This window comes from Protomyctophum parallelum (genome assembly GCF_964188405.1).
Source record: "Protomyctophum parallelum genome assembly, chromosome: 21".
NCBI lineage: Eukaryota > Metazoa > Chordata > Actinopteri > Myctophiformes > Myctophidae > Protomyctophum > Protomyctophum parallelum.
Window position 1 is genome coordinate 19445236 of NC_139713.1, and position 13915 is coordinate 19459150.

The 13915-nt window shown below is 43.2% G+C and overlaps 1 protein-coding gene across 1 annotated transcript in view; it reads left to right on the top strand.

The window, feature by feature from the left end:
• The window catches only part of lpar1 (lysophosphatidic acid receptor 1), a 60954-nt gene that overhangs the window by 24673 nt on the left and 22366 nt on the right, over window positions 1-13915 (top strand). The window contains exon 2 of the mRNA XM_083793991.1: window positions 11361-12129. Coding sequence (XP_083650117.1) covers window positions 11385-12129 — 745 coding nt within the window. The 5' untranslated portion in view covers window positions 11361-11384. The remainder of the gene's footprint in view (window positions 1-11360; window positions 12130-13915) is intronic.

The following is a 13915-nucleotide window of genomic DNA, read 5'->3' on the forward strand; positions in this document are numbered from 1 at the left end:
ATCATTATTGCACGGAACAATTCTGTACGACTGGACTTTTGGTGGAGGAGTTTGGGGAGAATAAACGCCCTTAACTACCATTCCTGACTGTTCTTGGAGCCTTGGCCGTTCGGGCAACTTTACAACCCCCAACACCAATGAGGACGTAAGCGAAAGTAGCAGTGAAAGTGAAAGTAGCATGTTGACACACACACACACACACACACACACACACACACACACACACACACACACACACACACACACACACACACACACACACACACACACACACACACACACACACACACACACACACACACACACACACCTCAAGTTACAAACAGTCTTTTCTTTCTTTCTTTTTTTTTTTTTACAATTGTCCTTTGTTGTGTTCAAAGAAATCGCATTAGTACTGTTACTACATTTCCGTCTGGCAACCAAAGGCCTTAGTGTTATAATCGGTTGTGCATCGTGTCGCACAACTGTATAAATCAACAAGCTCACAACACGTTGCAGTGTGACACGTCGTGAGCTTGTAGATCTGCTCATTCTGATGAGAGACACTGGCGTGCAGCAGAGTGTAATGCTCCCATAAGTTCTTCCGTGAGACTTAGAATGGCCATCAATCTGATATGGTAAAATGGCCTCTTATAGCAGCAACCTCGTTAAGAGTGCCCAATGGATGGTACTGTATAGCCGCAGGCATAATGTGATCTGTGAAAGGAAATCGCTTACATGGGGAAATGGTCTTTTTCTACAGTGGCCGTGATTGCAGAGGACTAATTTATCCTTTATTATCTTCAAATCGAGTGAGTCCCTGAAGAGCAATACAACCAAGAAGTGGTCATATGTTTTGCATGTCGTTTCATATATTGTTGTTTTTTCTTTCACTTTCCTCAAGCGTAGTGGGTCTAATGCGTGCGTCCACATTTCTGACTTATTATATGACAAAGAAGCTGTTCCCACCAGACACGTGACGTACAGCACTGTAAACATCGGATGATACGCTGAATTGGTGTGGTATCAAATGACAGCCAAAGTCAAACCGAATTAGACTTTCTAAAGTCACTTTAGTCATTATTACGAGTTCAGGGTGAGAATGCATGTCCACATTCCGTTGTCATACCAATAGTCCGACATACATGGCCAGTTAAGACTCACACGTGGTTTCCACGTGTGGTCATGGTTAGAACTAGGGTCACTAATGAACAGAAGACAGATACAGTAAATACATTCAAATGCGAGCATTACGAATAGGAAAAAGCCGTGGCCCCCACTGTAAATGGATCCATCAGTGCAGGCACACACGCACGCACGCACAATTGTGATTGTTTCATTGTTCACTGACTCCCTGCGGGCATACAGCATGTTTAAAGTGATTTGTCTTGCCGATATAATCGGATGGTGGTAAGCCTATGATGACAGGAGAAAGGAGTGACAATACTTTTGTAAATGCAGAGATGTCAAGTTTATAGACACCAAATGCAAATCCAATCTAAACTTTCTACTCTTCTTTATTTGGCTTTTGACAAATGCCATCTGTGAGAGGAAGAGCATTGTGTTGCTATGATCATATTTATTGATTGGTGAAATCAATGATCCTGAAGCACTACTTGAACTAGAGTTCTCATCGGGCCCGAAAATTAAGGCCCGGCCCTAACTGGGCCCTAACTGCTCAGGCCCTAGGCCCAGCCCAGCCCGACTAATTAGCATAGATTTTAGGCCCGACCCGGCCCTAAAACGTTGTGTCGGGTCGGGCCTGGTCGGGTTCGGGCAGAGTTTGAGAACTCTAACTTGAACCCCTTAAAACACTATTAACTGGAGTCTCCTCTACAGCAAAACTCTTTGCCGAAAATAGCCAATATACAAGTTAACAATCTGTCACATGCGATGCACTGTGGTCGTAGATCTGCTATTTTTGCATAATGTAGTAGCCAATACATCCTATATTACAGCAACAATAGCACTCTCATTAGCTATAAGCTGTCCTTAACATTAAATAACTACCGTCCGTACATGGAAAAATTTATGTAGTCGATCCGGTGTCTTTTATTGTCTTCTATATTCTTCACACTGTAAATAATTGGAAAGTGTGACGTTTACAGGATACAGTAACTAATTAGTCAGTTTAGTTTAGCCCAAGGACATTGACATCCTTGAAGCAAAAATGTACGTCGTACAGCTACAGTGTGTGTGCGCGTGTCTGTGCGACGTGTGTGCGCGCGTGTATTGATTATGTTCGTGCGTTGATTATGTGGCTGGCAGGTGCATAATATGATGCATCTGGGTTGAGGGAGTGGTTCAAAAAAATCTAAACATCTTTGCACCTGTGATCTCCAGTATCTTGGCAATCTTTCAGTGATTTCATAGTGGTTGTGAGTCTTTATCAACAACTCAATGACTGACTGCTGGCTGATATTTCGGACGAATACACAGTCAAATGTTCCTTTATCCGTCCGACTGTAACTTCAATGTCCTCCTTCAATAGTTTGCTTTGACATATTTGCAGATACATTTTTGGATCACTTATTTGTCATGCTCCCGGTGTGTGCCTGGCCCGTAACATTGAGGATTTTGCAGTGCGGCTGATATTACAAATAGCCTTCTGTGTTGACATCAATATTTAGGCGACTGTTTGCGCTCAAGATGCACCCTGATGGAAGGATATGTACTGGAAAGACAAATGTCTTGTATACTTACCTCATATAAACTATCCAAAGTGACCTTATGATGCATCCGCAACACGTTGTGAACTTAGATCTGCTTTTTTTCAGCGTGCCACATTTTTATACAACAAATGATAAATCAGGCTTAATCTTTAGTCTGGTCAGGTGAGTCATGCTGTTGCCACTTGTTTTTGAGGGGCGGGTTTAATGTTTGTTTTTACTTCAATGTTTGAAGGGAAAATATTATTATTATATTGTCCCTCATTACGTTATATTGTCTCTTTATTGTTAATGGCATTTAATGTTTGTGTTGGTGCCGTTTGTTTTACATCACCATTACATCACCTAATTAACATGAGTTAGACTTTAATATATTAGCGCCCCTCACTTCACACGGGTGTGATTTCTTTTCACTCTCGCACCTGTTCAAAAAAGGAGACGCAATAACATAAACCTTATATTAATATTTATAACGGAGGCAGTAAACAATTAAATGTAATATCTCCCTGTGTTTATATATTAAAGGTCTCCCAACAATCTCCGGGAACCGCAGATAAGGAGGCCGGAGCAGACATATCCTGGTTGTCGGGGACGACAGACAAATATCAATTTCAATCAATCATAATACAGCTAATACAGCTTTCAGAATGGTAGCACTGCTATTAAGGGGCAAATCAAATAAGCCTCAATCTGCCATTCAAAGCAAACATACGGCCGGTACGGAGGAAAAGATTCCTATCGTGGCAATGCAGGAAGTCGTAGAGGCGGGCCGAACAAAACAGAAATCAAGAATTATTTGATCAGCCTCGTACATTATGTTGTTGCTGCCAGTCTGAGATAAAGGAAAATGGTTGTAATTTATAGATTTGTTTTTGCGACTGTAGGCTGCAGTTTACTATGAAAACCTGCAACTCCCGTCCGTCAGTCCGTCAGTCACGCCTTGTGACATGCTCCATATATGGCCAATCCAGAATTCATTAGGGCAACCACACTAATACAGTCCCATGCAGTACACAGTCAGTCTCATGATAACCAGTGTGGTTTCCGCGATGTGAGTCACACTTGCAAATGAACCAAGTTGGTACAACAAAGATCAGGACACTGCCCTCAGTGCGCCCTCGCCCTCAGGGCGTCTTACTGGTTATTATTGTTCTGGTTGTTATTTTTCATAAAAAAGTGTTTTCGGGTTGTCCATCCGCGCGGCAATCTGTATGTTCGTGACAACCTTGTGAATGTGATATCTCACAATACTCTTATGGGTATTTCATGACATTTGGCACAAATAACCACATGGACTCAAGGATTAACAGATTTGATGTACTGTGTCAGTGGTGGCGTGTTCTAGGTTCTTTTTGGAGGGCATAAATGATCATTTCCTGCACGACATGTGCACGTATAGACTATAATATACGCTTGCGTGTGGTCAATCATGGATATACATTTATAATGGTTAGTAGACGGTGTACGCTTTTTTCCCAAAATGTCTGCGCAGCATTCTACGTAGGTTAGTGTAACATGGTAGAACACACCACTGATGTACAGTAAGTGGTCAACTGTAAACCCAATAATTCTGGACAGACATAGCTGTACAGTAATCAACAACTGGATGGTGGAGGCCTACAACCACAATGCAATATTTATTTTATATATAGTTCTTTCTTTTCTTTTTTACTTTAATGACTTGGCAATTAGCTGCTGGTGGACCCAGTCATTCTTGCAGCATTCATATGTTTGTTTTGGTCTGTATGACCAGAAGGTTCAGCAAATAACTAGTATATTCTACTACTTCAAGTACTACGCATGAACTCACACTATATCTGACTAGTACATGCATACAAAATACACAACTCATACACTCACACATGCTTATAAACCATTGTACATACAGAGTGTGTACACAAATACACACCAGCATGACACATTTCATACGCTTTAGAGTTTAGAATGGGTGTCTTTTACAAAGGGTGGTCCAGAGTTTCTCTTTACTGATGAGGTGCAGAACATTGAAATATTTTGGCAGACAACAGTGTGTATGTTTCATGGCTGTCAACACTCCCCTCACTTCCACGGGAGTCGCTCTTATTTTTAAAGCAAAATTATTTTTTCCTCCCTTTTCGCTAAGGTTTTAGATAGCTTTCGATATTTCAACATGATAAATTGCCTCCAATGGCAAATCTCCTGCATTTTCAGAGCCAAATATTGGCAGAGATGGTTCTCGTCTGTGTCACCACTATAGCCATCTAGAGGAGAAAGGGAATATAAGCCTATATAATGCAATCAGTTGTAACTGCTAAGAGTCCTTGTGAACTGGAAAGACCATGTAGGAGATTAAATAAACAGACTGAGGTTGTGCAGTCTGTAGTGGCGGGGGGAGATCAAATTTCAGGTTTTTAAGTTTGGGATTTGTACCAAAATGTCTGGGTACATTACGGTAGGCCTGTGGCTGGAAGCGTGGGGGATTAGAGTGGGATGACCCACAGTTTGTGTTTATAAAGTCCTTTTTAGAAGAAATGCCTATTTTTTATTTATTTTTTTAAATTTGTAGTGAACCGATTCTTACTGATTTATCATTACAGCAACTTGCAGAGGATGTGGTGCAGTGGAAGTTCATACTGGAATGCAATCGGAAGACTGAGCCTTGACCTGCACACACATAACTCACCTTTAATACTCATTATTTAATTCCCATATCCTCCCTTTATCATTAATGGTATCATTGTGCTTGCTTCCTGCCCCCTCCTGCCCTCGCTCGCCCTCTCTCACACGCACGCATGCACGCACGCACGCACGCACGCACGCACACATTCAGAGATTATTTAAAAAAAAGCACGGACAAACTGAAGCACACTGCTCAAGCTGAGTGGTCCCATTTCCGGTCTAGGAGTGTGACAGAGCTGCATTAGTGGAATCATCACTGTTCAATAACTCAGAGTAAAACGAGTCCATCAGAGTTAAATGAACACTGTATTGCAGTCATACGTATAGCGCAAGATCGGAGTTTGTGCGTGCGCGACGCGTGTGTGACATGCTGCTGCTGTCTGGTTTTCTCTGTTGTGTTTTCTGAAAGCAGGAACACTCGTAAAAGCAGACCAGATGGAAAAAACATGTTTAAGCCTCATATCACACCAGGCATCATTTTCACACACACACACACACACACACACACACACGCTATTTTCTCAATGTACGACGGAGCACACAGAATGTCGAAAAATGGCAGCAGTCTGAATTACCCTAAAGTGAACTTGAACAAAGACACTGAGCCACTAAGTAAGTGCTGCTGGTGAGCAGGTCCACTGTGAATGTGCTTGTGTAAATAAATTCATGTAACACACACATTGTAAAGCTCTACGGATAAAAGGCGCTATAGAAATGCAGACCGTTTGGGCACACAAATGCACCCATTACCCTCTGTGTAATGTTGTAATTAGTGACCTGAAAACAACAGTATGTGTTTTGTTGCTATAAGTCCTTAGTGACCTTTTGTCCTAATAAGCCCCTATTCCGGTCTTAAATGAATGCATATGAAACACATTGTGCTCCAGCTCCATCCCATATGGCTTTCACTGAAACAAGACTTAGCCTACATCTAAAGGGGAATGTTTTGGAGGGTGAGGGATGCTTATTTGTTTTAGTGTCAACTCAAGTATGGGCTTAGCATGCATTGAGCGCAGGCAAACACGAATAATACTCCATGCACTCTCCAACCCATAGCATAGTATACTGTAGTTCATCGTTTTGAGCATGTAATGGTCTGATTTTTGGAAGGTATACACGCTCCCCTAGTGCTAGAAATTGCATGTGATAGCATTGCATAATGTATTATGAAATTCTATAAATCAAATATAACATGTGTGTAAGTAATACCATTTATTTTACCGTTACATACTGTATTACCAGCAAATCATTTACCACTGTCCCCTTGTGCCAAACGCATTCACAATTCCCACTATCCCAAACCAGTAAATCTTATGTCCATAGGCTATTGACCCACCTCATTTTCTGGTAATGTTCTACAAGACTGGCACAGCTATCACATGTTCTAATGCTAGAGATGTATATATATACCTGGCCAAAAATCACTATGAGCATTAATTATTCCCCTCTGATGGTGCCAAACAACACTACTGGCTCATAGACTAGTATCTTGACGCATACGCACAGTATATATGTGCTGTATATAGACAAAGCAAAGGCCTCAAGGTAGTGACCAGCCCCAATAACGATCTTTGTTAAGGTTTCGTCCATGCCTACAATACCGTACTTTCATCGGATTAGGTCAACATATTTCAAGTGCTAAATATCTCACCTTGGAATGTACGTAACACGATATGTGGCAAAATTCCTGATCGAGCGATATCACATCATTGTAAAAACACACAGCAAATGTCAGAGGCATTTCTCTTAGCTTAAAATAAAATGCACAATTTCATAGTAAATGCCAACAACTTTTACATTTGACATGGTGCTTAGGGGCCCCAAAGGTAAAGACACTGAGACAGGGAGTATGGGCAAAAAAGGAAATTTATTCACAAAACATTACGTTTGGGGAAGTCTGTGGGGAGCGTGAGGGGAAACCTGGAAGTGGTGAGAGGGTTTTGCAAGTCCGGGGAGAGGGTGGAGGGAGCAGTGGAGGTGGGAGACACTGGGTTTGAGGATTGAGGGAGCTTATTGCTGCATGGAACAAAACAGAGGAACAAGGATAGCACGAGAAAGTAGAAACACAGATCTACAATACTGAAAACTCTCTAAAGCACACTAGAGAATATCGTTCTACACTGCAGAATACACTAACCAAAGCAGTCAACGTCCAAGCGTCGGGCGCCGCTTCTCAGCATCTTATTGGCAGCGACTGTTGATGGTGATTGTGGAGCTGCTGGGCTGATTGAGGCCTGACACACCTGAGCTGGTTGCTGGCTGAAGGAGGCCCTTGCCCTATGATGTCATGCAGGGGATCAAAGTGTGGCACAACACTTTCTTCACTAATGTGATTTCAGTCCATGTACAGTACACCGACACTGTGTGGCCTGCGGTTTTGAGCTGTGCTCCTATTCTGACAGTTTTGATCAACGTAGGCCTGATGGGATTTAAATTAGCTCTACTCTAAATAACCATGGCAGCGTGTCCTCTATTTAAACAGTAACTATAGTAAAATACGCACATCACTTCGTGGAGGTGCTGGGTTCAAAAAGTAACATATGAAATGAGAAGGGAACCCGCACACTCGTATGCTCCAAAAGATAGATGAAGAGCCTTGGCTCGATATGTCGTCAATAAATGTATCTTTTGGAGCATATGAGTGTTCCCTTCTCTATTTAAACAGTGCCACAGTCGATGCTGTAGTATTGTATTTTTCTTCCTTGCAAACATCTCTCCAGAAGAGAGATGTTTGCATTCCCAACCAGCATCGTTCCCAATTAATTAAATACATTCAAATCAAATGAAAATAAAAACAAACAATCAAAAGAGCCTGATGAGGAGAATAGGTGCAGAGGCAGTTCTTTTGGGCATCTTTTAGTATTCATCTTGTCTTCAGTCTGTGTACCTTAACATCTGCTTTGTTTATTGTCTCCACCAGGCCGAAGGCATGTGGGGAGAGTATGTTTTGCACTCCGTCCGTCCGTTTGTGTGTCCGTCCGTCCGTCCGTGTGTCCGTGACAGGCTAATCTCGGCCACCGTTAACCCGGTCGATGCCAAATTTTGCACACACACTCCCTGGATGCCAACGATGAACCTCTGCCCCAAACTTTCCAGAACGGCCTGTTATAGCGCCACCAAGAGGCCGCTTTGTGCAAAAACTTCACCGTTAACCCGGTCGATGCCAAATTTTGCACACACACTCCCTGGATGCCAACGATGAACCTCTGCCCCAAACTTTCCAGAACGGCCTGTTATAGCGCCACCAAGAGGCCGCTTTGTGCAAAACAAGTTTTTGCACAGTACACCTACAGATTTTGTCCAAACATCACGCAAATTGGTACACAGTCTCTCTAGAGCCATTCAACGAAACGGGTCTTTCAGATTTATCACACTCCATCCTGATTGGTTAAGATTGGCTTCCAAAGTTCACAGGAGTGCTCAGTTTCAAACAAAATGCTGCAAATCATGAACACATCGCGTGATTTCCGTGAAATTGTGCACCCACATTCCCACTAGGCCGAGGACGAAATGCCACATGAACAATTTCAACTCAGCCTCAAGGTGGCGCTATAACTGGCCGAAAAGTGTTTTTACCTCTAACTGCACGGATCTGTGGATAACCTGGTGGAGACCTGTGCCCGGAAGGGCACTTTTTCTAGTTGTGTTTGAATTTAACTTTGACCCCCCCCCCCCCCCCCCCCCTTATCCAAACAACTGCACCCCACTGTGCTTGAAAGGGGTGGTCTTGAGTGAAACCTGGAGTGGCTCATTTTTTTTTAGCAAATTGACCTATTCTTCAAAGCAAAACCCTGTTCATTTTAATCCGGAAAGTATAAAACTCGACCCCTGAACAATGTATGCTATGCAGAGTAGGCGAACGCATCGTTTACAACCCCAAAATGTATCCGAATTAATATCATTGCCACCATGCAGTGCACTCAGAAACCTTTTAGTTTGGCTCTCATTGACAACATACTTTTCTGCACACTGAAACAGATTGTATGGTGTATGAAGGCTGATTTAAGCAGTTAAGTAAACTGTGAAAAAGCAGGGTTGGGAAACTATTGTCGGGCAGAAACCTCTTATCTCCGTATTTTAACTTTTTCTGTAAATTAATGCCCTATATTTTGGTCATGCTATGTCACACAAAAGTAGCAAATATAGCTACAATCTACGTATTTACCTTGTAGATTTGCTTATTTTTGGCCTGCCCGTTAGTTTTGGGTTGTCCACTACAGCCCAACGTTTAGAATGTTGGCTCACTGAAAAAAAGCTACAAGCTAAATGGCTGCCAAGAGGGGTCAACACACAGCGCGTCTTTCTCATTGGTTGGCACGGGGTCATGGTTCATCAGTGTTGAACTCAAAGATTTGCATGTGTAGGACTTCACACGCTTGAACATGGCGCAATTGGCCGCTCTGCCCCGTTATAATAGAAGTGAACAGGGAAGCTGATGCTTCTGGCACACACCTGTTGTGCATCGAGATGCACACAGGATAAATCAGCCATCACCACTCACATTCTTTACTTAATGTAAATAAGGAAAGAAATAAGAAAAAGGACCTACAGTAATTGTCACTTTATTGGTCTGAATCTCAATTCCATCTAGCAGATTTGATGCACTGAGAGGCAAACTGGAGCCAGACATTTGATGGCATGCGATGAAGTCAATGAGAGCCATGTGGACAAGCCAAGAGCACGAATAAACGTCATCTTTGAATGACTGCGACCTTTGTAAAACAATCGGTTGAGAGGGATGAAAATAAAGATATCACACGTTTTCTGATGTCTGATGATTTTATTGAGGCACCTAAAGAGCAACAGAGGACGTTTCTGACAAGAATGGTGCCGTCAGCGTGTCAACCAGTTGTCACGATGACAGCCCATTGGCCTACTGCCCAGGCCGAAACGTATTGTGCTCAATAACATAACAGCGTGATATGTCGAACCGCTGACAAATGTCGCAATCTTTAAGAAACGTTGTTTATTCAGAAGCTTGTCCAACTGGCTCTCGTTGACTTCAATTCGTTCCATCGTATGGTTGGCCTATAGAACGTGTCCCTTTTCTTTACAAGTATATTCTTTACTCATATTTTATTTCCTTGGGGCTATAACTATGATACGGTTACACCTATACGACATGGTAAGCAGTGTACGTATAGGTACTTTGGGGTGCATGTGTTCTACAGTCACTGTTAGTATGTCTAACCAACGTATGCACCCCGGTACTTTGAGCTCCATCATTCCTTTGTGCCTGTCAAACAGATCCATTTCCTTCTGACCACATGGCTTCTGTTTACTAGGTGTGGTCTGCTTAATTTGGAAAGCAGACCAAATGGAAACAACACTTTGATTTACTTTACACACTTAGGCCTATTGTGGCCCAAGAGGTGAGAATTCACCCTAAAAGCAAGAGCTCTGATGTTGGGCTGGTTTGCTTCATTAGTCTGGCGTTTAAACAGTGCATGGCTGTGAGTAGTAAGTGGCTCCCAAAGCACTGCCTCTGGTGTGTTGCCCTGCCCTCTCAAAGGTCCATTGTTACATCACCAAAGACTATATTTAAGTTCAAAATTAATTCAAGACTCTCCTGTCCCAAATGGCAGATTTAAGGCAATGTTCCCCCTTGTGAGTCTTTTGTATTGTGTTGTAACAATACAGAGACTCACAGGGGGGAACAAAAGTAAATGGAAACTAAATAAATACTGAATGACTGTGATTACCTAACCACTAAAATCCGGATATTTATTCTAGCTACAGCTAGAGTGCCCCTAGCTGTGCTCTATTCTAGAGCCCCTCCTGTTTTCCCTCTACACTAAATATCACCAAAAATCTACTACAAGCTCTAAAATATGTACAAGATCTACAAGCTCACAATTCGTCACAATGTGTTGTGAACTTGTAGGCGTTTAAGTGGATATACAGGTATGCTAGTATTCAAGCGGCCAAGCCTATACCATCGCACGCACGCGCGCACTCACACACACACTTTATACAATTATTTGCTATTTAACTGTGCTATTGCGTATCACCACCAGTTTCTTAATGAGTTTTTCCCCCTCCTTGTCCTTTTAGAAAACCTTCCACTTGCACTCCACCATGGACATGGATAATGAACAGTGCTACTACAATGAGACCATCGCCTTCTTCTACAACCGCAGCGGCAAGGACCTGGCCACGGACTGGAACACGGTCAGCAAGCTGGTGATGGGCCTGGGCATCACCGTGTGCATCTTCATCATGCTCGCCAACCTGCTGGTGATGGTCGCCATCTACGTCAACCGCCGCTTCCACTTCCCCATCTACTACCTGATGGCCAACCTGGCCGCAGCCGACTTCTTCGCGGGCCTGGCGTACTTCTACCTGATGTTCAACACGGGGCCCAACACGCGGCGCCTCACCGTGTCCACGTGGCTCCTGCGCCAGGGCCTGATCGACACCAGCCTGACGGCGTCCGTGGCCAACCTGCTGGCCATCGCCATCGAGCGCCACATCACCGTGTTCCGCATGCAGCTGCACACGCGCATGAGCAACCGCCGCGTGGTGGTGGTGATCGTCATCATCTGGACGCTGTCCATCGCCATGGGCGCCATCCCCAGCGTGGGCTGGAACTGCATCTGCAGCCTGGACTCGTGCTCCAACATGGCGCCGCTCTACAGCAACTCCTACCTGGTGTTCTGGGCCGTGTTCAACCTGGTCACCTTCGTCGTCATGGTGACGCTGTACGCGCACATCTTCGTGTACGTGCGCCAGCGGACCATGCGCATGTCGCGGCACAGCTCGGGCCCGCGGCGCAACCGCGACACGATGATGTCGCTGCTGAAGACTGTGGTGATTGTGCTGGGTAAGGAAATAAGGAACTTCTGTCTGTCTGTCTGACATGTCTGTCTGTCTGTCTGTCTGTCTGTCTCTCTGATGTCAACTGAGTGGACAGCCAGAGAGTTGTGAGGCTGATGATCCATGTTGGATAAACAGAAAGATAAGTGTGGCTCTTTGACCCAAACTCAAGCTCGTCTGTCTGTCTCCATCTCTCTACTGGTGAAGAAAAGGAACTATATGCACTTCATAATAACTTTTCTCTCAGGCAGCATTACCCTCTCTTACCATTATTATTGCTACTACAATGGCTGCCACGCCATTCATTGGTTTGAATTGGGAAAACGAGATGGCTGTTTCCAAAGGTCTACTTAGCTTATTCGGTGATCATCCTAACCTTGATCATTCCGTTTCCCATTTGCGGCACACAGTGCATTTGATGTACAGCGTTTTATTGCGCATGTTACTGATAGCAGATGTAGCATATGGTCTGAGTGAATGGGAGAGCCCCTATGACTGTCCTTGATGAAGTCAAGTGATGAAGTCAAGTCGATGTTTGTCGACATGTTTTATTCAGGACCCCCTCGAAAACGAGATGACGCATCTCAAGGGGCTTATCCTCTAAAGACAATTTAAACAGAAAATAAAGTATGGGCCTGGGCCGCTAGCGGTCCAGGCACCTTGGCTTGTAACCCAGTCTGGCAGTGGTTCGACTCCCGATCCCGACGGCCTTTACTGCATGTCTTCTCCACATCTCTCTCCCCCCATTTCCTGTCAGCCTACTGTCTGTCCCTCCATAAAATATATAAAATAAAGGCGAAAGCCACAAAAAAAAAAACATAAGAAAAAAGAAAATAAAGTATGCATTCTCGTACCACGATTATCCAGGATGTCTTACAGTATTTGGTGCCCAAATTATTAGATGTTTGAAAGACGCAAGTTAGATATTTCACAAGACATTAGGTTGAGGTGGTGGTCTCTCGGTCTATGGATCCCACCGTAGATGTTTGTGCGTGCTTGTGTGTGAAGAGAGTGAGTCAGGGAATGTTTGTGCAAGTGAGCAGCATGTTTGAGTGAGGTATACTGCATGTGTGTGTGCGTGTGTGCGTGCGTGAGATCAGCCACAGAACAATGTGTCTGTTGATAAGTCAGAGAGGCTGTGTCATTCAGCACCAGTGGTGGAAAAAGTACTCAAATGTAAAAGTATCAATACTGCAATAGAGAAATACAATGTTACATGTAAAAGTAAAAGTACAAAAGTACAAAAGTAAAATGACTCATTATACGGAATGTAACATCTGCGACATGTGAGCTTGTAGATCGGCTATTTTAAAATGGCTGAAATGTATATAGGGCTGAAGTGGTTAATGCATGTTCTGTAATAATAATAATAATAATAGTGGAGTAAAATAAAAAGTACAATATTTGCCTCTGAGATGTAGTAGAGTAGAAGTAAAAATTGGAAATACTCAAGTAAAGTACAAATACCAAGTACAGTACTTGAGTACATCTCACACATCATCTGGAGTCTAGCTTGCACAGTAAAATCCTCTTCATTTAACTTCTCAGTTAATTTAACGCCATTTTAGTGTGTAGAACTGAAAGTGCACTTCCTCGTACCCATAGTGTTTCATGTGCGTGAATTGGTCATATAATTATATTTGTTTCCGCCGCATGCAAATACGTACTGCATTTTGTTAAATTAGTCTAAGGTAAGGTGCTTCAAGATCACTTGTACAGTAGGTTCCAGAGCATTACAAAAAAAAACAGGTCAAAAGGTTTTTATTTATCTATATCCACAAGGATAGCTACTG